General features: G+C 55.1%; 1 protein-coding gene across 1 annotated transcript; it reads left to right on the top strand.

The window, feature by feature from the left end:
• Positions 1-453: 453 nt before the first annotated feature.
• LOC129133046 (one cut domain family member 2) lies at positions 454-12,624 on the top strand. Its single transcript, XM_054652638.2, has 2 exons — positions 454-1,747; positions 9,709-12,624. The coding sequence occupies exons 1-2, from the start codon at positions 595-597 to the stop codon at positions 9,993-9,995; spliced, it is 1,440 nt and encodes a 479-aa protein (XP_054508613.1). The 5' UTR covers positions 454-594; the 3' UTR covers positions 9,996-12,624.
• Positions 12,625-21,306: the final 8,682 nt, after the last annotated feature.

Raw genomic sequence — 21,306 nt, 5'->3', positions numbered from 1 at the left:
TAACCAACAGCACAGATCAGCGCTGTACCTTGGTTTGCAGCAGGGCCGGCTGTGAGCAGCGGGGCCCTGGGAGCCGCCGGCTGAGGGCTGGGCTGCGGACCGGGGGATGCGGAGCCGCTTGCCAGCAGGAGAGCCGTGCGGCCGCCGCGCAGCCGGGACCGCGGATCCCCGTGGCGGCGGTACGGGAGGAGCCCCGGCCGCTGCCGGGGCCGGTTCCGGGCCGATCCCGGGAGCTCCCGGTGGCACCGCACGCTACAAAGGGGGCGGAATCTTTAACGGCCCCGCCGTCCCCTCACGTCCCCTCACGGAGGCCACGCCCCCCGACCCTCAGCCCACCAATGCTCCCGCGCGCCCGCCTTTCCCGCCCTTCCCGCCGCCCTCACGCCCTCACGCCCGCCCGCCCGCGGCTCAAGCCCGGCCCCGCGGGCGCGGCCGGGGCGGAGCGGCCCCGGACAGCTCCCGCCGCCCGCAGACGGCGGCGGCGGCGGCGAGGCGAGGACATGGCGCGGGGCCGGCGCGGCGGGCCCGGCTGAGCCGCCGCTGCCCGCGGGGCGGGCGGCCCCGGGCCGCGGCGGCCGCCTCCCCGATGAGCGGATGAGGAGCGGGCGCGGCGGCCGGCGGTGCCTGGGCGGGGAACCGGGTGCGTGCGCCATGAACCCCGAGCTGGCGATGGAGCCGCTGGGCAGCCTGCACGGGGCGGCGGGGCACGAACCGGAGATGATGGGCAGCCCCAGCCCTCACCACGGCGGCCGCAGCGCGGGGCCGCTCCGGGTGCCGCCCCCCCCGCCGCCACCGCCGCCGCCGCCGCCGCCGCCGCCGCACCAGGAGCTGCCCCCCGCCGCCCGGCCCGCCATGGTGCCCAGCATGGCCTCGCTGCTGGACGGCGCCGCCGAGTACCGGCCCGAGCTCTCCATCCCGCTGCACCACGCCATGAGCGTGCCCTGCGAGGCCTCGCCGCCCGGCATGGGCATGAGCGGCACCTACACCACGCTGACGCCGCTCCAGCCCCTGCCGCCCATCTCCGCCGTCTCCGACAAGTTCCACCACCCGCATGCCCACCCGCACGCCCACCACCACCACCACCACCAGCGCCTGCCGGGCAGCGCCGGCGGCGGCTTCGCGCTCATGCGGGACGAGCGCGGGCTGCCGGCCGTCAACAGCCTCTACGGGCCCTACAAGGAGGTGCCGGCCGTGGGGCAGAGCCTCTCGCCGCTGGGCAACGGGCTGGGCCCGCTCCCTGGCTCCCAGCAGGGCCTGCACGGCTACGGGCCGCCTGGCCACGACAAGATGCTGAGCCCCAACTTCGAGGCGCACGCGGCGATGCTGGCGCGGGGGGAGCAGCACCTGCCCCGGGGGCTGGGGACGCCCCCGGCCATGCTGCCGCCCCTGAACGGCGCGCACCACCCCGCGCCCCCCGGGCCGCCGCCGCCGCACGGCCCCGCGCTGCCCGCCGGCCGGGAGCGGCCGCCCCCCGCCGCCGGCCCGCAGGGGAGCGGCGCGGGGCAGCTGGAGGAGATCAACACCAAGGAGGTGGCACAAAGGATCACGGCGGAGCTGAAGCGCTACAGCATCCCGCAGGCCATCTTCGCCCAACGAGTGCTGTGCCGCTCCCAGGGGACCCTCTCGGACTTGCTGCGGAACCCCAAGCCTTGGAGTAAACTCAAGTCCGGCCGGGAGACGTTCCGCAGGATGTGGAAGTGGCTGCAGGAGCCGGAGTTCCAGAGGATGTCTGCCCTGCGCCTAGCAGGTAGGTGCAAGCCGGTGCCAGGCGGGGAGCGCAGCGCGACCCTCGGAGCGCAGCGCCGAGCGGCCGGCCGGCCCCGCAGTGCGTCCTCCGCTGGCCCGGCCCGGCCGCTTCCCCGCTCCGCCGTGAACCGCGGGGCTGTGCGGAGCTAGCCGGTCCCCGCCTCCCGCAGCACCGCGCACCCCGGCTGTGTCCGGCGGGGCGGTGAGGGGCTCGGGGGCGGCGGAGGGGCGCGCTCCGCTGCCACCGCCGGGCGGCGGGGCCGGGGCTGCTCTCCAGGGCCGGGTGCTGAAGGTGCGCACTCCGCACCGCACCGCGCTCTCCGTGAGCATCCCTCCTGCGGCTGCCGGCGCTGCCGGGCGCACCGGGGGGGCCGGGCGGGGGCTCCGCGTCCCGGGACAGGCGGGGCCGGTGGGAGCGGGCGGGGGCCGGACCCCGCGCAGCCCCCGCGGCCCCGGCCCGGCCGCATTGTCCGCGGAGGCCGCGCGGGCGCCCCCTGGCGCGGTCGGGGAGCGCCGCAGCCCCCATTGTTCTGCGGGGGCCGCGGGGGGGGGCGCGGGCAGCGACCCCCGGTACCGACCCCCGGTACCAACCCCCGCACCGACCTCGCACCGCCCCCGGCAGCGCCCGCAGCCGAGGTGAGCGGCATAGACCCAGCGAGAGCTGTCCCTGCCCTGAGGCCGTGCGGGGCGCGCCCGCGGCGCGGTGCGTGCCCGGTGGTGGCCCCCCGGCCGGTCCCGCGAGGGTGCGGACCGGGCCCTGCCGTGGAGCACGGCCGGGGCTACCTTCCCGCCCCCCGGAAACCACGATGCCGTGGACGTGGGTGAAGAAGGACACGGGGGACTGTGGCACGGGCAGAGACGCGTGGGACAAACCGCAGCATGGGGTGGGGGCCAGGGGCCGGGGCACTCTGCTCTGACAGCGACGAAAATCCCGGGATATTTGTGCCAGCGAGTCCGCCCTTCTTTTATTTCAATTGATCCCGACGAGGGCAGAGCGTTTCCCAGTGGGCAGGTACACAGCGGGCTGTTCCCAGGGCTGCCCGCCTTGCCGGCACAGCCGGAGGGGTCTGAGGGGCCCCGGGGGTCTCTGCGGTGGGGAAATGGGCACAGGGATTTCCCTCACGAGGGGCAGCTGCCGGAGAGGCTGGGATGCGGCGGAGCAGGGCGAACAGGGGCCACGGATGATTGATGGCCCTAATCCCTGGCCGACCTCTAACCAGAGGTGCTACGGGTTAAACACCCGCGGCCTGGGGTCTCCAGAACCCCCAGAGTGGAGAGTGCTCGGGCTTTCCTGAGGTGCGGGGCAGTCCCGGCTCGGGAGAGAGACGCTGGTGCCCTGCTCGGCTCTAACGCCGACTGCAAACTCGTCTGTCCCTTCCAGCACCCGCGGGCATCCGGCTCTTCTGTGCTTGCAGCCAAAGGAAGGTGCCGGGGTCTGACAGGGGCCTCGGAGGGACACAAGGGGTTCGGGTTTTTTGCCGAGCACGCGGCGATGTCGCCTTCACAAACAAACGTGTATCGAGAGGGAAATCGATGCAGATAATGTTTAGAAGATTAAAAGAGCATTAATGCTGGCAACAGGAGCATCAACGCGTGGACCCAGTTTTCATTGATCTGGAACCTGAGCCGGCTCATTTCCAGTAACGTGGCTGGTGCTTTTCCTTCCCAGCACTGGTCCCGGGTGGGGGTTCCCCGTGGAGCCCTGCATATAGAGCAGAAAATCAGGAATCACAGCTGCATGCAGAGTTATGCCTGTATAATTCTGGGTCTCTGCTTTACCAGGTCCCCTGAATGCCTCTGCATCCAGGAGTAAAGTTTGGAGAGAGCTCAGGTGCTAAGTGGCCATGGACTCCCCATGGAGCGGGAAAGACCTTTGCAAATTACCTTTCCCTTCAGGAAATCGATTATTTTAATTTCCTTTTATTACCACGTGTGAATATGCGGCCCCATCGCCTCAGTGCTTCCTTCTCCCCCTTTGCTCGCTTGCTTAAATCCCTCTGAGCATGGGGAAAAAGCCACAAGTATTTCCGGTTTTTAAAAACAAACAATACCCACCAGCTACCCACCCCAAGTGGGGTGCAAATCTGCCGTCCTTGGAGGGAAATCCCCCTCTCCTGTGGGAGCAGTAGCAATGCGGGTGTGATCAGTATTTTTTCTTATTACAGAAGATATATAGTGTTGTCTATCCTATCCTAACGTAATGCAGTGTAATGTTATTATTTCTGTGCTTGTTGTCTTTCCTCGGGGGTCTGTCGGAGCCCTCTGTCGGGGGCGGCGCTGGGGGCTCTGTGCAGGGCAGCTCCGCGGGCACCGGCCCCGCCGGGCTCCCCGTGCCCGTGCCTGGCTGCGGCTGCACCGGGACAGCGGGGCCGCCCTCGGGACCCTCCCTGCTCCCTCCCTCGCCGCCGCGGGGAGGTTCCGGGAACGCACAATCCCTAAACTTCTGCGGGGTCAGCAGAGCGCTCCGCCGCCTCTTTACCTTCTGCGGTGCCTTATTGGTGATTAAACACTTCTGTACCGAAACACCATCCGCGGATCATTAGCGCAGAGCTGCCCGATCCCCGCTCCGTGCTCTGCGCTGTCAGTACCACGGAGAGCGGCGGAGAGGGGCGAGAGCAGGGCCGGAGGGAGGGAGGGGAGGAGAGCGGGAGCGAGACGGGGCCGCGGAGTCGCCCGGCGAGCCGTGGGTGGCGGTACCGGGAGCGGGCGGCGGCAGTGCCACATCCCGGGGCTGAGCCTGCACCCCCAGGTGCCCCAGCCAAGGAGAGGGGTCTCGCAGTGAGCAGTGGGCTGCGCACACTTGCCCACCCATCCTCTGCCTCTTTGTGCCCTACCAAATGTTTCTTCCCTGGATTTGGAGATTATTTTGTTGTCTGCATCCCCAGCTAAAAGTTAAGGCATGATAACATCTGTATCAGGCAGGTTACCTATTTATAAAGCTATTTCTTAGCGTTGAACTAAATATACAGGTATGTAAAGGTTCTTTGAAAGGTGCTTGGTGGCTTGAAATATTGGTGCTCTCTTCAGCTATAGATTAGTGGTTGTGTTTGAACAATCCATGCGGTAAATTGTGGTGCTGGCTGATAAATTGTATTTCTCATGTACCAACTTTCCGAAATCATCCCCTGCCCCAGCTCTTTGTTCCACATCATTTCTGAAGGCGTTTCTGCCACACAGAAATCTGAATCCTGTTTTTGCAAAGCAAATGAGTTTTATCAGTTTCTTGATTATTTGATGAAGTTCATTCTGAGTACATTTTGGCTTAAATGCATTTCTGTATTTTCTCCCCTGCTTTTTAAAAGAAACAATTAATTGGTCATCAAGTGTTACTCGTTCTGAAGCTGTTTTCCTTAGAAGAGTTTTCCCCCAGCATCTCTTTTTTTTTCCCTGTATCTCTTGCCCATCACTGTTTGAACCTAAATATCCCAATCTCAAGTATTCCTCTCCAGCTGAAAATTGCCACAATTTATTTGTGGCGAGGGGAGAACATTTTTGCCAGCAGGATTATTTCCCAGTCGCTGGTGTCAGTTCTTCGCACCCACCCTCGGTTAGGAGCGTTTTTGCTCTGCGCCGTGGCCCTGGGTGCTCATCCTTGGTGCTCCTCCCTGGTGTTATTCACAGATCCTTGTCCTGGATGTTGCTGCCATCCAGCAGCTGCAGGAGCTTTTCCTTCCCTCCCAATTAGCCATTACAGGGAGATGACAAGCTTCCTGCAGTCCCCAGCGCGGCTGTGCCGAGCCTCGGAGCACTAAAGCAGCCGCCTGCTCATCAGAGCGGCTCCCCTGGAGCTGCCTTCAGAGTGCACACGGGCTCTGCAGGTGTGCAGAGAATGGAGTGCAGGGGGAAGGCAGGGCTGAAAGGGACTGCAGGCCTCACTTGTCCTGACAGTCTGCCCCTTTCTTCAGGATCTCCAGAGGGGGATTTTTACCTAAGCGATCTCTTCCAGGGCTTACAGGTACAAAAAAACCCCTTAATGACTGGCCTTAATCTCACTTTTTGTCTTTTAAACCCTTTGCTTCTCATCTTATCCCCACTAGACACAGCGAAGAAGAACTCTCCCTTCCTTCTGATAGCAATCTGTTTGTATTTAAGGCTCCCATCCTGGCTCCTGTCTTCTCTGGAAAAAGCCCATCATACCTGGGCAATGAATATGCAGAGAAAGCACTATATCCAACGGGACAGATAATACATCTCTTTTTCCAAGGTAAAAGATTTTCTATCCAGCTCTATCAATCTTGCAGACTTTTACATAAAAGGCTCTCTGATTTATAGAGGGGTTTTCACACAGAAATCATACCAAACAGACTAATCTCAAATGGGTTTGGTGATAACATCAGCCAGACAACTCGCTGATGGCAGAGAGAAATGCAATCAAAAAAGAAATTGGAGTGTTTTGGGGTTGTTTGGGGGTTTTGAGCTATAAAATCAAACTGCTCCGTTGTGAAAAAAGGGACTCAAACCACTGGTAAATGCTGCTCAGAGGAATTATTAGACAAGCGATAGAGGCTGGCAGGTTCTCAAAACACAAATTGTCTCCAAGACCAAAATATCTCTCAGTAAGCAGGGAACATATTTATGAGCAGCGGTGATTTTCCAGCAGTTCTCTTCCCCTCATAATGGGATGGGAGCACGGGGCCTGTGCCGAGGCATTAAGCTTTGGCAAGCAGCACTGGGCTGCAGGAGGTGAAGGGAGAGCAGAGCAGGTCTCCTTGCAGGGCTTCCCACACACCTTCTCCTCTGTGTTGAGAGGGAGAAATCAGGGGGGTACCAAGAGAGCACCTTCCTGGCTGGAAACAGCCAGCTGTGAGCTCCTTTCTCAGAGCATCACAGGGATCCTGCACCTCCAAACAGGGAACACCTCACCATTACAATGGATGAGCAAGCAGATCTTCCCTGGAAGAACAGAATTAACCTCATGCTACGCATCCAATCTGTTTTTCTGGATAAATGCCATCAAGGGCATTCCTAGGGTTTCAAAAATTAGGAGTTTGGTGTGCGTGCAGCAGCAGGGATGAGCAGCACTGGCTGCCCACCCCGACAATGTGATTATTTGCATCTTCATTCTGATTGCTCCTTGTTCCATAATGATTTTGTACACAGCGGAGTACTTAACCTAATTTGTATTGATCTCAATCGCTCTCATTCGTGCATACTTAATTCAGAGAGGTAATCAAATTGATTTCTGAGGCCTAGTTTTTAAAAGATTGTAGTAACAGGCATATACAAGGGGTTGCTTTAAGTGAATCACAGCAAAAGAAAAACATTTTAAATCTTTAGAAAATGTTTTGATGGTCATTTCATTGTGCTCAGTATTACCAGAGTAATTACATTTCCCTCACATTGAGTCCTCTCCAAAATCGAATAGAGGAGCAGTTTTAGTTCCATCAGACAGATAACTGGGTTTGGGTGACTTTGCACCCACACGAGCCACACGGGCAGGATCAATATTCACCGCTTGTCCTTAGGAGCAGTGGGGACTGAGGACATACTGCTGGAGTAAGGGAACATCGGTCTCTGCTTGGCTCCTTCTTAGCCCCTGCTCTTTGTTTCGTGGCTGCAGAGTCGCTTTTGCTGCTGGTTAAAGCCCCCAGGGCCAGAGAGGCACCGGAGCTGTGTTGGTGATGTCTCCAGTATCCCGGCACGTATCCCGCTTTTCCCAGGGCTGCCTGGGCACTGCTCCACCCCCGGGACCCCTCCTGGGCCTCTTCCTCCCTCTGATGCTGGTGACCTACGTGTCCTCATCTCTGTCTCCCTCCTAGGAGCTGAGGGGGGCTCTGGAGCATCCCTTCCCCATGCCTGAGGGCTCACAGGGTGGGACTGAGCTGAGCACTAGAGCTTCTAGGCATTTTTCAGGATTTCTGGCTGTTTGGAATGCCTGGGCTGGCTAGGTTCCTCTCCTATGGGGAGGAAAATAGCAAATCAGAGTTATTGTTGCAGAAAGTCAGGCAGATGGACTATTAGTAGGGAAATTCAGTGTGATGATACTCAGGGTGTCACAGTGCAGCGCTGGGTCCCTGCACCCTCTTAATGCCCTTCAAGTTGTCGGCTCCACTTTGGTCCATGCTAAGGGGAGCAGCACTGACCCCAGTTCTGAGCAGTTCCTGTGTTGTTTCTATTGAAGAGCATCTTTAATCCAATGCAGAAGAAAAATCTTTTCTTTTATATTTTTATGTATATTTTTTTCCACAGTTATGGTTTTCAGTTCTTGCTGGTTGTCCATTTTCTTCCATAAGATATGTTCAGGTTTAACCACAGCTAATAAATCAAATTGTGCTTAGAATCCAGATGGTCTCTTCCCTTCCCTCTGCTGTTAAAACCTTTCTCTTTCTTCCCGGAAAATCACTTGATTTTATTAGAGTGCTCACCCCATTTTTCTCTGCTGAGAGATGCACGTCAGGTGCAGCGTTTGCCTTTGTGGGGCCTTTTCAAGAGCAAACTCAACAGTTCAAGGAAAGTATTTACTGAATGCATCAAAAAGCACATACCTCTGCATTATTTATTATCAGATACCAATAACTGTAAAACGCAGAGTATCTCAGGACATAAATTAGTGATGGTAGGAAACACTCCACTCGTCCCAGTGTCCCGGAACCGATTAGGAGCTGCAGCAAAGATGCTGCTGCTCGTCATGTCCCCAGCACCAGGGACATCACCTCCTGGATTCTGGACTCGTGGCCAAGTGAACCCAGCTTCTCATCTGCTTTTTCAGCTCAGACAGGCAGCTGGCTGTTATCTGTGCAGTGTCAGGGGTGCAGTCAGAGAGCCCAAACCCTCCCCTGCTGCTCCTCTGGGATAATGGCCTCGGAGAGGCGGGTCTGCCACTGGGGCCAGGTGCAGGCTCACCTCGGTGCTCCCAGGAGCATCCCTGCTGCTTCCCGCTGCCGCCGTGGCTGTGCTGGGAGCGCTCACCACAGCCCCTGTCTGCGCTCAGCCCGGCTCTCAGGAACAGCCTTCTCTTGTGCCTTGGGGTCTGACCTTCACCTCCCTCCCAGAGGCAGCTCTGCTGCAGCCCCAGCTGGAATTTGGCAGCTGGGAGGGGTCAGGGTCAGGCACTCCAAGAAAATAGCCCAGTTTCCTGCAGAAATGCTGTGAGGTCCTGTCCCTGCACAGAAGGAGACAGTCAGTGCTACAGTGGCTGGGCCAGGCTCCACACAGGTACAGCCCTGACTGGGTTAATCACAGACATTTCCACAGTCTGACTTTTACTTTTGGGCCAGCTTCATTTCACGTTCCAGACCTGCAGAATTATTTAACAGGGCTGCTTAAAACCCGCCCGCTTATCAATTCTCTGGGCTCATTTTGTCCCAGCACATTACCTAACCATGTCAACATATGGATTTTCTCTCTGTGCCCGCTGCAGACAGCCTGGGCAGGCTATTTTTAAGTGTGGGTGTGCTCCGGCAGCGGTATTGGTTTCAGCACTTGCTGTTCTCTCTCTGCTAATAAATACAGAGCAGCTATTAATACGAATGGGGTTTAGGATCCATTAGCAGGGCTCAGCGATGGCCCAGCCCTGCCGCCCTGCGTGACCTGAGCTCTGAGGCTGGCTTCACCCTGGGGACATGCCCCGGGAAGGGGACAGGCATGGGAGCGGTGCCCTGGGGCGCTGCAGGGAGGAGCAGGGCAGGGCCAGGTGAGCCACTGCCTGCTCCACCAAGGAGCTCCCCGGTGCTTTTTCCCCTTGGTGCTCACACAAAGATGCTGCTACTGGAGCTTTGACTGGGGTTTGCTTTGGAGTGTACGTACAGCTGTTATTCCTGGCTATTGAGAGGTATTGGGGATGTAGAAGCAATGCAGCCCCTGGATTCCTCTGGCAGCCCTCCAGTCCCACGTGCCGGCGTGGTGCTGGCTCAGCTGGTGACATTGCCTGCACCGTGTGACAGTGCCTGCCATCGGGGTGGCTGGCGGGCTCTGTGGGCACCACCCTGACACTCTCTCTCTGTCTCTGCCGCCCCCTCCCAGCCTGCAAACGCAAAGAGCAAGAGCCCAACAAAGAGCGGAACAACTCCCAGAAGAAATCCCGCCTGGTTTTCACGGACCTCCAGCGCCGAACGCTTTTCGCCATCTTCAAGGAGAACAAGCGTCCCTCCAAAGAAATGCAGATCACCATCTCCCAGCAGCTGGGCCTGGAGCTCACCACCGTCAGCAACTTCTTCATGAACGCGCGCCGGCGCAGCCTGGAGAAGTGGCAGGACGACCTGAGCTCCGGGGGCTCCTCCTCGGCTCCCAGCACCTGCACCAAGGCGTGAGGGGCGCGGCACGGCCGGCACAGCGCGGAGAGAAGCGCGGCCCCTCTCCGGTGACTAAAGCACAATCCCCCGCAACCAAGCCCAGCCCAGCTGGTCCCGAGGACGTTCCTACGGCTTCTCTCAGTCTTGGCAGGCGCAGGCTCCACTTTAACCTCCCTCCACACAATACTATGCTCAGGACAGGCGAAGCAGGTCTGAAACGTAGGGGAGTCGTTCTTGAGGCAGGTTTCTCCTGAGCCCCAGGTTTCCGTGGCCGACGGGAGCCGCTGCCGGCCCGGCAGCCTCCTGTGCCCGGCGCCTGCCGTGTGCTGGCCACACCACCCTGCGGCCACACGACAACGGAGCACAAAGTCGGATACTAAAAACCCAAGACCCTGTTTTTAAACTCAGGCATGGTTTTTTGTTAAGTGTTTTAGGGAAAAATCAGATTTAAGGTTTTTTTGGTCGGTTTTTTAGTTTAATTTAATCAGCTTGTTCTTGGATCAGCAAAGTTCAGTTCTCTTGAGCTCAAAGTATCAAGCACAAAGCCGGTAGCTGCAGCCACGGCCCTGGGCTGCCCAGGGCGGCTGTGCCAGCTGCAGCCTGACATCCCGGGAACACCGCACGAGCCTCAAGCACAGCTGGCAGTTCCTCACAAGCTCTGTGCTTGTACCTAATGCACACTCAGGAGGTCGATGGAACTGCTACAGTTCATGGAGCAAACACAATGTTTTGGAAGACGTAGATTAATTTACATTATTACATCCTTTTTAGTTTCTGGGAATCTGGTTTCTCCTCGGCAACAGCTGTTACCGAAACCTTTTCAGCGTTCGGTGTCTTTTTGTTCATTTTGTCAGTATTTTATGGTACTTTCAAGCAGGAAAAGAAACAGAAACAAGCCCTTCAGATGCCACTGACCGTTTCCGATGTGCCGCGTTTAGCTCTATCGCATCCCTAAGTTCCTTTTCCCTGCCAGCTCCCCGAGCCGGCAGGAACACAGCACACCAAAGAGACAGGATTTCTGCAAGCCAAAGATGTTTATACCTTGCCATTTCTCCTTGTGGTCGCTGGTGCGGGTGGTTGGCCGGCGCCGGGGGAGCCTGCGAGCCCCACGGCCTCTCTCCAGCTCCGCGCAGCGGAGCCGCCCTGGCGGCGGCCGCCGGCTGCTGACCGGCCTGCGCGGCCGTGCTCCGCCACAGACACTTGAGACTTTTTTATGTACTACTTAATCGAAACCAAAGAAACGTTTTCTGCACCTACTTCTTCTGCAACAAACTATTCCATTGAAAGATAAAATTAAAATTAAAAAAAAAAAAAACAAGGAAGCATGTCAGGAAGCAAACGAGTCCCCACACTGTGTTCTACAAACATCTCGGACATTTTCGGAAGCAGATCTCAAAGAAAGGGTTGGCAAGAATGAGAACAAAGCAAAGCCAGTACAATTGCTGCTTCATTTGACAACTCAAGTCCTCTTAAAGTTGAAGATTGTCTTTAATTTGTGCCTATGCAGTTTTTTCAAAAGAACAAGGAACAGAGCAACCAAAACCTCAACAGCTACAATACCAAAGATGAGGATTCTCACTACTTGTGTTTCAGTTTGTTTCTCCTCTTGCACGACTAATGCACATAACCCCACTGATCTCTGGACAGGTAACCACTCGTGAGTCTCTGTGCAGCCAGAAGGGTGGGTTCATTTATGTTTTCCCTCTTTCTGCCCCACATGGCACCTCTCTGAGAGCTGCATGGACTCCAAGTGCAGGATGTTGGGAGACTGCCCTGGTGCATCTCCTCCCTCCAGGAAACACTTGTGGGTTGGCTGTGACGTGTGTGTTGGTCTCCTGTGTGTCTGGGGCCGTGGACAGCCGCCCTCCTGCACGCGACATCGGCCCAGTGACCCCCACCCTTCTCTCTCCTCCCCAGGGATAAAGCTTGCAATAGGTGTGTTCCCATCTCTGCCACTGTGAGTGCTGAGCAGCCCCACAGCCCGGCTCCAAACCTCCACCTGAACCAAACCCCAGTAGTACTCAGCAGTTCCTGGGGCACTTCAGGAGCTGCTGCTGACATATTAGCCTTGTAACCTTCTTTGATCCAGGTCATGATGATCCAGATCATGACACATCCAAATTTATCCTCAGAGCTGGAGCACGTCTTGCTCCTCTCTGCCTTTAAACATGGGCTTCATTTTAACTGCTTCACACAGCTGCTGCAGTCACTTTCCAATTAAAATAGAAAAAAAATCAAGAAGCTGCGTCTGCTCAGGACAGGAAAAGTTTCTGGAAAGCAGGTTCAGGATCCTCACAGCTAAATTGACAGCATGTGCCTGCTCTGGGGATCAAAGGATCCTTTGGCAGATTCCAAGGAGATTTAGAGAATCCTTGTAGCCAGACATGGAATAAAGTTGCCCAAAAATGGTCCCAATCTGTATGGATGTATCCTGAGGGCTTCTCACCCAAATGCCAGATGTTTGAGTGCAGAGTTTGGAGCCAGCAGGCTGTGGAGCAGGGCCCAGCTGAGGTTTCACTTTCATTCCCACCTGAGTGTCCATCAGACCAGCCCCTGGTGCATTTTGAGCTCGGCTTTGCCCTCAGGGGAGCTGTCCTATGCTGAAGTGTCCCCCTGCAGTCTGCAGTGGCAGGGGATGACACGGGACAAGTGAAAACCCCAGTGCTCCTTCCTCAGCTCCCCTTCCTGCTGTGTATCCCGCAGGGAATGAGCCCCAGGCATCCTCTGAGCTGTGGGACACCCCACTGAGGCTCATCTCACCCGAGGGACACTCCCCTGAGGGCCATCCAGACGGCCACAGCTCTGCCTCCCACCTTCCCCGGAGCCAGCGGGAGCTGCCCACAGCTTTGGGGGAGCCTGGGAGCAAAGACCTGGCCTTTTTCCTCCTGCTCAGAGCTCATCCAATAGCCCAACACAAGGGAATTTAGATCAGGCACTGAATTACTCACAGATTTCTCCTCAGTGAAATTCTCTCCAAATTGTGCAAGTGCAGCATTAGAGAGGAGCAACAAAACGAGGCTTCTCTGGGCTGGGGCCTCAAGCCTATCAAGTCCCAATGCATTTCCACCCAAAGATCCTGCTGCATTTGTTATCCCTGCATCTCTCCTGGCCCTGTTTGTCTTCCATTTCACTGTCCACTCCCTCAGGCCTTTATGTAGCAGCTCCCTGAGACGAGGAGCGTGGCAGCCAGACTGCGGTGAGGTGTTTGTCCTGCCCACACCGCACCAGACCCCAGCAGCTGTGCTCCACCTCCGGGCCCTGTGCTGATCAATATACAGAGCTGTGTCATGTAACTTGTTGCTTTATTTGTTGTGCTGCCAAAGACTCGTGTGTACCGAGAGTATCCCAGCATCTTCTGGAGCAGGAACTTGGAGCCACAGCCTTGGGCACAGCCGAGATGAATTCAGCTCTCGAGAAACCTTGGCTATTGCTGGGTGTGTGCAGGAGCAAAGAGTGTGCTCACTGACTTGGGTTGCAAAGCTTTCCTGTGGATCTCGTACCTACAGCTGAAGCCAAAGAACTGCGAGGCGCTCGGGCGGCAGAGCTCGCTCCGCCCGCGGGAGGGCAGGGCTCTCCTTTCCCCAGGGAAGGCGCGGCATCGCCCGGACTGCAGAGCGGGCTGGCTTCGGACACGGCCAGCGCTTCCCTTGCTTGTCACGATTCCCGAGTATTTGTATGGGATGGGGAAACTTTCTACTTGGCCTCCTTTATATTTATTATAGGGAATTTTTATGGTTTAAAATTTTTAAGAAGGCAAAGCTTAAAATGGTTTTATTTTTTTCCAGACACCTGTGGGTTTTAACCCAATATATTATCTATCAATAATGTAATTTATTTAATTTAGTCTTAGGGCAGGTCCTGAGATCTCTGTTCAGTCTGAATTGCATTGTGTTTCGGTTTAGATTTTGGAGTTTTGCCCGAATGTAGATGGGGGGTCAGGCTCTGGTCTTAGCCATTTGTGTCTATTTAATTCAGCCATTTGCGAGTTCATTTGGGAGTAACTTTGCTTATTTATCTGCAGGACTATTGTAGCGCATCGGGGATGCGAAGCCTGTTAGTAAATACACTTCAGAGCTGCTACTGCTTTGTAGAGCAGCCAGCTTCTGTCACACAGGGGAAGAACTACTCGTTCCCTTAAGGTCTAGTTTAAGTTCCCTCTTTTAATTCATTTTAATTGTTTAAATATCAACGTTTAAATTATTTAAGTTAATCTCTTCCCTCCTTGTTAGAAAGTGTGACATACCTTTAGTATGGCACATGAAGCCTTCATAATATAACTTATTTATTTAACTTATTCATCATCACCTGGGGATGCCCTTGTAGAGTTTTTATTTTTTAATTAGAGTTATCTATAAAGCACTACAGCTGATTTCCTGTAAGAGCAGCAGAGTGAACTTTGAGGACAAGCAATGAATATTCAACCTAAAACTGTGCGTTCAGAAAAATAGGGGGAAAAAAAGACACTGGGATACTTTGCCTGAACTTTGTGGCTTCTTAAAACTTAAGCTGGGGGGAAAATAATCCATACCAAGCAAAAAGAGAGAAACCCTTAAACTAGCTGCTTCCAAGAATGAACTTCTGTGTGTGGAAAAAAAAAGAAAAAGGAAAAAAAATGAAAAAAAGAAAAAAAACCAGAAAAAACCTTTCTATTTCTAGTGAGAACCAAAGAGGCTACCTCACTGACTTTTCCATTTGTAATTTTAATCGTGTTGATGATACCAAAGATACCAAAGATTTCTTTCTCTGTGCGGTCTGCATTCTGCTTGTGCTCTCTGATAACTCCCACTGTTCTCTCCTACACCCAGAAACGTCCAGCAGAGCCCAGATTCCCAAAGAAACGCTACCCTGGAAGCTGCCAGTTCTGGTGATGCCCTTTTCTGTGTTCCTTTCTCCTTCGTGCCAGCACAGCCGTCCGCAGCCGTGGAGCGTTCCCACCCAGGTCCCGCCGGGTTGTGTGGAGCTGGAGGTGATCCCGGGCTTTGTCCACCCGCACGTTCCCCGGGGAATCTGCGGGCGCTGCCCGGGCCGCTATGGGGCGTGTTTGCAGCAGCAATTAGCGTTGCTAATTATTATTATTCTCGTGCTCGAGCAGAGCCCAGGGCCGCTGTGGGGCCGCAGAGCCCGGGGCAGGGGAGGAGTTCGTGCACACATCCAGGCGCTGCTCCCTCTCCTCACCTTTGCTTGTTGTTTACAATTACCGTTTTCAGATAAAAATCAATTAATTACTTTTCTCAAGTTAGCAATGAAGTGAGGCTACATTAAGCTCCATTAGCATCACGTTCCTGAGTGATTACTTCCAAGCTGTTTGGTTGTTTGGTTGGGAAATGAGCGGTGCCCTTTGGCACTTGGGTTTGAGCCTGTTCTGTGCTGTTTATGGGCTGAAGCAATGCTCCGAGGAGCCGAGCCCAGCCCTGGGCACTGCTCCTGCCCCGAGCCCGAGCCCAGGTTGGCACAGCTGCTGCAGGGCCCGGGCAGGCGGAATCCTGAGGATTCCCTGAGGAATCGCCTGGGCCGTGCCCTTGGAGTCACAGAGTTACCGACAGCTCCACACAAACGCTCCGCTTCAATTACGTGCTGCCTTTTATTTTGTGCTTCTTTGGGGGTTTAAGTCTGTGTTGGAAACGGTAGGACTTGACAAGTGTGCTTTTCCCTCTGTCTCTGTGTTCCTTCAATACAAAGCTATAATAATTCTCAGGATGCCTTCTGGGCGGGGGTAGCCGGTTGTCCCTGTGCCCTCGGACACAGACAGTCCCCAGAGCTGGCAGGGTCCCCGCGGCCCCCCCGACTCCTGCTTCACTTGCAAAGAGTGATGTTACCACGGGACGAGTGCCTTGCTTGAACCAAAGCAACGATTTTGCCAGTCTAGACCTCTCTGTGCTTTTTTTTATTCTTCCTGTGAATACCTCAGCTTCGACTGGGCCGCCGAATCGTTCCTGGTGGGCTTTTGTACTGTGGTGCTTTGCAATGCAGCCCTGCAAAGAACAGACTCCTGATAATACCAAAGGCTCTCCTCCTCTTCCTCCTCCTCCTCCTCCTCCTCCCTGTCCCTGATCTCTCTTTCTCCATGGTTCCAAAGCTTTATTACGAACTGGGCATGTTGGCAACGCAGACCGTGCAATCCCTTACCGAATTTTCTCAGATATACCTCATAGAGAATAGCTGTTTAGCGTAATGTTATTATAGCGTATGTAATAAATTATTCACTGTTTCTTTTTGGTAACTGTGATTTAAAAGAAAAAAAAAACAGAAGAAGAAGCTTTATATGTTTTAGGTTGTGCTTTTGTACTAGACGGAGAAGGTGCGCTTAAAAATGTACGTCGGTCTTTCTTCCCATTGGGTTTTTTTTGTTATTATGGATCGGGGAAAAGTTGCAGAATGAGCCCAAAGTTTACAGTTTCATATTTTGCTGAAGAAACAATCTGTGTTCATTTGCTCTGTTGGAAAAAAAAAAAAAAGAAAAAAAAAGAGGAAAAAAATTATTTTCTACATTTGTGCTACTTGGTCTGAAGAGCTGATTGTCCTGTGTGACGGTGTAGTATTATAATTAGCAACTGCCAATCAGCGCTCCCATGTTTATGCATGAGGCAAACCCTTAGCAGTGTGATGCATCGTGGTTCTTAATGGCAACTTCTTCCTTTGGGTTTGGGACGAGCTCTTTGGCTTGGTGGTGTTTATTTATGCATGGAGCCTGTTAGCTGTTCGCAGTCGTGGCGCAGTTGTGTTTGCATTTACGCTCTGAAATCACGCCCGGGTTCGCCCCGCGCAGCTCAGCACTGCTCGGGGTCCAGATCAGCTCTGGTCTGTCCCTGTGCTAAACAGACCCAAATTCAATTCCAATGAAATTGCCATCTGGGGAGAAGTCCAGCCAGCTGGCAGCTTCTCCCCAGCGATTCGATTCCCTCAGTCCCCTGGCAATACATGCCCCACTCCTCTCGGAGGCTGCCGCGCGTTTTTCCCAGGGTCGGCAGTTCCTTTGGCTTTATGGCAGGCCCTGGGCACAGCAGGGACCACCCTGCCCCTCACCTGCTGCTGCCCGGCCCAGCCATCGCAGCTGTTGTGCCAGCAGGGGCAGGGCACAGAGCCCGGGCTCGGCAGTGCTGTCCCAGCCGTGCCACCTGGCCCGAGCCCATCCGAGCACTCCAGCTGTGTCCTGTGCTGCTGCTGCTGCCCCGCAGGCAGCCCTGACTCCAGCAGCCCCTTGCCCACGCCCTGCCCGGGGCCAGGTTGGTGGAGGTGCTTTATCCCCCTTTGATTTGTCCAGATTCACACTTGAGCCCCCTGTTTAAGGATGGGTTGTGTTTTCTCTCCGGGCCCAGCTTCGGAGCCTGACGTGCCCTGCTCCCAGCCGTGCTGGACATAAAGCCAAACCAACTGCTCCATGCCCCGCACTCTGCGTGGGAAAGCAGGCCTGGGGAGGGGCAGTGGCAGTCTGCTGAGGAAGCCTCTGAGTGCTGATATGGTCTGTCATTAAGGGTATTTTAGAGATGTGCTCTCATTAGTGCAAGGAGACCTTTTCATTTGGCCTTACTCGGTAGGTTGTGATAATAATGGAAGCTGTGTAATATAGCCGGGTTATTTTCTTTCCTGATTTCTCTGCCAAAGACAGTAACAGACACAAGAACTTTAAACAGGGGTTTTTGTAAGACAGTTGATGATTGTAACAGTGGTTCATCTTCCAGAACTTTCCACGTTGTTCCGCCATAAGCAGAGCGGGATGTTGGGCAGAGCCCTGCTGGCAGATGCCACCACTCCTCACCGACACGCAGTTGTTGTGACCCAGGCCGAGTACACCTGCACTCCTCAGCCCAGAGGCCACCAGGGGTATGGGAGGCCATGGCAAGGGCACGGCGGGGCTGCCACGAGCTGCTCCAGCTGGCTGGAATTTGCCAAGGTACTTGTATTATGAAATTTAAGGTCTATTTTATTATGTCATTTTATGTCATTTTTTAACTTTGTGGAAGGTGGTATGTTGAACTGAGTGTAAGCTGAGTTTTTCAGACAAATAAAGTAGCTAAAGAGTGAATGTTATTTTATCATTAAAGGGTTTTTACTCACTGATTTGTGCCAATAGATGTCCTTTATCTCAATGACAAGTATTACATTGCTTTCAAAGTTTTATTTATAGCTATTGATGTAAAACCCACACACACATATTATTTGCCAAAGTTCAATAAAGGAGGAAAACAATGCTTTTGCTTCCTTGTGCGATCAAAAGTTCCTGATTTTTCCCCAGGGTTTTTTCCACCACAAGCCCATCCCACAGCAAGGGGTGCAGTGGAGCCAAGGGGGGCTGCTACAGCTCTCAGGGCTGAGGAGAGCTGACCACAGGCCCCAGGGTCGGACCACATCCCAAAAATGCCACCTGGGACCAGGGGCCTGGCCAAGCGCAAGCAACAGCACTTGGAAAAGGATCTGGCACCTTCTCCCACCAGCACAGCCTGTGTGGCTGTGATATTGCAGGAGAAACCACTTCGTGTTTGTGTAAGTCATGGAATTATGTGATGCAATGTAATTACTGTAAAATTATGTTAGTTTTTGCACTTTCTTTCCCTGAAGCAGCTCTACGGGAGGAGGCAGGAGGTTCCTGGAGCTGAAATTCATTCCATGGCAAGGAGGATGTAGCAGGTTTTCCTTCATTCAGTCAGTCAGTCAGTCTGTCAGTCACTTACCCTAGCTGTGGACATATCTTGTTTCATTTCCTCGGAAAAAAGCAAAACAAAGTGCACAAGAAAAGCACTTTGTTGTATTTGTGTCTTTAAAAACCAAGCAAAACCAGCCCTTTCTTGCCCTAACTCACTCCTCTGACCACCTGGAGCAGGGTCAGCCCGGGGAAGGCATGGGGGGCCCCAGAGCCCCCCTAGCACCGTGTCCCGGCCCCAGAGCAGTGACAAGGCCCTGCCTTGGGGTTTATTGGCTGGCATCTAACCTTGGCACCAACGTCTAACCTTGGGGTTAATAAACTCACTGAAAAATTTTTTTCATGCTCATTCTCTTTGTGTCCCTCTCTCGACACCGAGCCCGATTCTGCCATTAATTAAATTTACACTGCTTCATTTCACTTTGCTGAGTGGCCACGGGCGCAGATAAAGGCAGAGCTGCCTCCTCAGCACTTTGTGTGACAGAGCCCAGGACGTGGCTCTTGCAGCCTCCTTTCCTTCTCCCTCTGCTGGGGCGGGCTGCAGAGGCAGTGCCAGCAGGCACAGGAAGGGTAAAAACCCTTTAACAGCAAAGAGGCGAGAGTGGTGACACCGAGACTAATGCAGCCACGGCAGGATTGTTCCCCCGGGGATGCATTTTCCAGGCACTTAGCAGTGGGCACAGCTGGAAGAGGGAAATGGGACCATTTCATTAAGCTGAAGGATGAGCTGGGTGTGTGGGAGGATCGCAGCCGGGCTGGGATGCTGCATCAGCATCAGCTTTTCCCAGTGCCAGGCTGTGCCCCTGAGCTCGGCTCCAGGGCCAGCTCTGGACCCATGGAGCTCATTCCTCAGCTCACTGTTTCCTAACCCTGCCAGGAATCACAGCTACCCCAGGATAAAGGGCTGTAAATCCCCCTCGGGAGCAGACACCGCTCCCGTCCTCCTGCTCCTCGGGCAGGGCATCTGTCAGGATGAACTCGGCAGTAATGAGCTGCCATGCGGGACCCGCCCTGAGCACAGCACGGCTCCCTCCCGGCTGCAGATGAAGTGCTGGCAGCTCTTCTGATCCCAACACTCCGCAGCACTTGAAACCCTGCGGGAATTCCCTCGGGAAACAGCCCGGCATGCAGCCTGCAGGGAAAACTGCACTCCAACAGCAAGTCAGGGTGAGGCAAGTGGGTTTCTTTTGGAGGAAAACAGCAGGAGCTTTTGCAATGCCACTGATTTTCAGCACTCGTGGGATGGAGGTGCCGAAGGAAAACAACCGGGACAAAAATACCACCTTGGAATAGGCAGCGTGGCAGGATACCACAGTGGGATCATCAGGCGGGAACATCTGTCACCAATGCCCACGCACAGAGAGAACAAGCCAAGGCCAGCTCTGCCCGCCACAAGCTGCACCACTGGAACCTGCCTTCAGCCTCTGCACACAGCAAACCTCCAGGAGCTCAGAAAGGGATCACGGCAGGAAGCCAGAAGATATTAAACCAGCAGATTAAAACATACAAGACCACTTTGGGTCATGTTACACCTCCCTCCCCTCCTGCCTGACAGCACAAGAACTCCAGGGCAGTAAGAGAGAACCGTAATGGCCCAATAACTGCAGGATAGAAGCACTGGGGAGCTGGCTGTGAGGAGCCCAATAACTGCAGGATAGAAGCAGTGGGGAGCTGGCTGTGAGGAGCCCAATAACTGCAGGATAGAAGCACTGGGGAGCTGGCTGTGAGGAGCCCAATAACTGCAGGATAGAAGCACTGGGGAGCTGGCTGTGAGGAGCCCAATAACTGCAGGACAGAAGCGCTGGGGAGCTGGCTGTGAGGAGCCCAATAACTGCAGGATAGAAGCACTGGGGAGCTGGCTGTGAGGAGCCCAATAACTGCAGGACAGAAGCAGTGGGGAGCTGGCTGTGAGGAGCCCAATAACTCTGGGATAGAAGCAGTGGGGAGCTGGCTGTGAGGAGCCCAATAACTGCAGGATAGAAGCGCTGGGGAGCTGGCTGTGAGGAGCCCAATAACTCTGGGATATAAGCAGTGGGGAGCTGGCTGTGAGGAGCCCATTAACTCTGGGATAGAAGCACTGGGGAGCTGGCTGTGAGGAGCCCAATAACTGCAGGATAGAAGCAGTGGGGAGCTGGCTGTGAGGAGCCCAATAACTGCAGGATAGAAGCAGTGGGGAGCTGGCTGTGAGGAGCCCAATAACTGCAGGATAGAAGCAGTGGGGAGCTGGCTGTGAGGAGCCCAGCCTGGGCACAGAGCCCCCCCGAGTGCTCCCAGCATTATCCCTTAAGTGCTCGTTTAAGCTTCCTTGGAAATGCCCCTGCTCGCTGGAGAAACGCAATTAGGCCTCAACTGTGGGTGATGTTCACACGCTATGGATCATCCTTCAAGATGACAGGAGACTGCAGCCTCTGAATTCCCTCTGCGTCATTCCAGGAACTGCCAGGCTCCAGATCTACATCCCTTTCCCTGCCCTGTGAGCCATGGCACCACAGCAGCACCTCCAGTGACTCACAGAACCCCAGGCTGGCGGGAATAGAGCTTGAAGACATCCCAGGGGCAGGGACAGCTCCCACCAGGGAAGTGCTCCAAGCCTGCTCTGCACAGCTCTGGTGGGAAGCAGCAATTCCTCCTTCCCTCCCCACCTTGTGGCCTGGTGCTCTGCTGGCCTTTGGGGCTCAGGTGTCACCAGAG

The sequence above is a fragment of the Agelaius phoeniceus genome, chromosome W (assembly GCF_051311805.1).
Source record: "Agelaius phoeniceus isolate bAgePho1 chromosome W, bAgePho1.hap1, whole genome shotgun sequence".
In the NCBI taxonomy this organism is placed as follows: domain Eukaryota; kingdom Metazoa; phylum Chordata; class Aves; order Passeriformes; family Icteridae; genus Agelaius; species Agelaius phoeniceus.
This window is presented reverse-complemented; position numbering and strand designations above follow the sequence as displayed.

What these genes read in the sequence shown, in the direction of transcription:
- LOC129133046 (XM_054652638.2), top strand. Translation starts at nt 595, where the DNA reads ATGAGGAGCGGGCGCGGCGGCCGGCGGTGCCTGGGCGGGGAACCGGGT. An exon ending in GTCTGCCCTGCGCCTAGCAG is followed by an intron (nt 1,748 to 9,708) that starts GTAGGTGCAAGC and finishes GCCCCCTCCCAG; the next exon opens with CCTGCAAACGCAAAGAGCAA.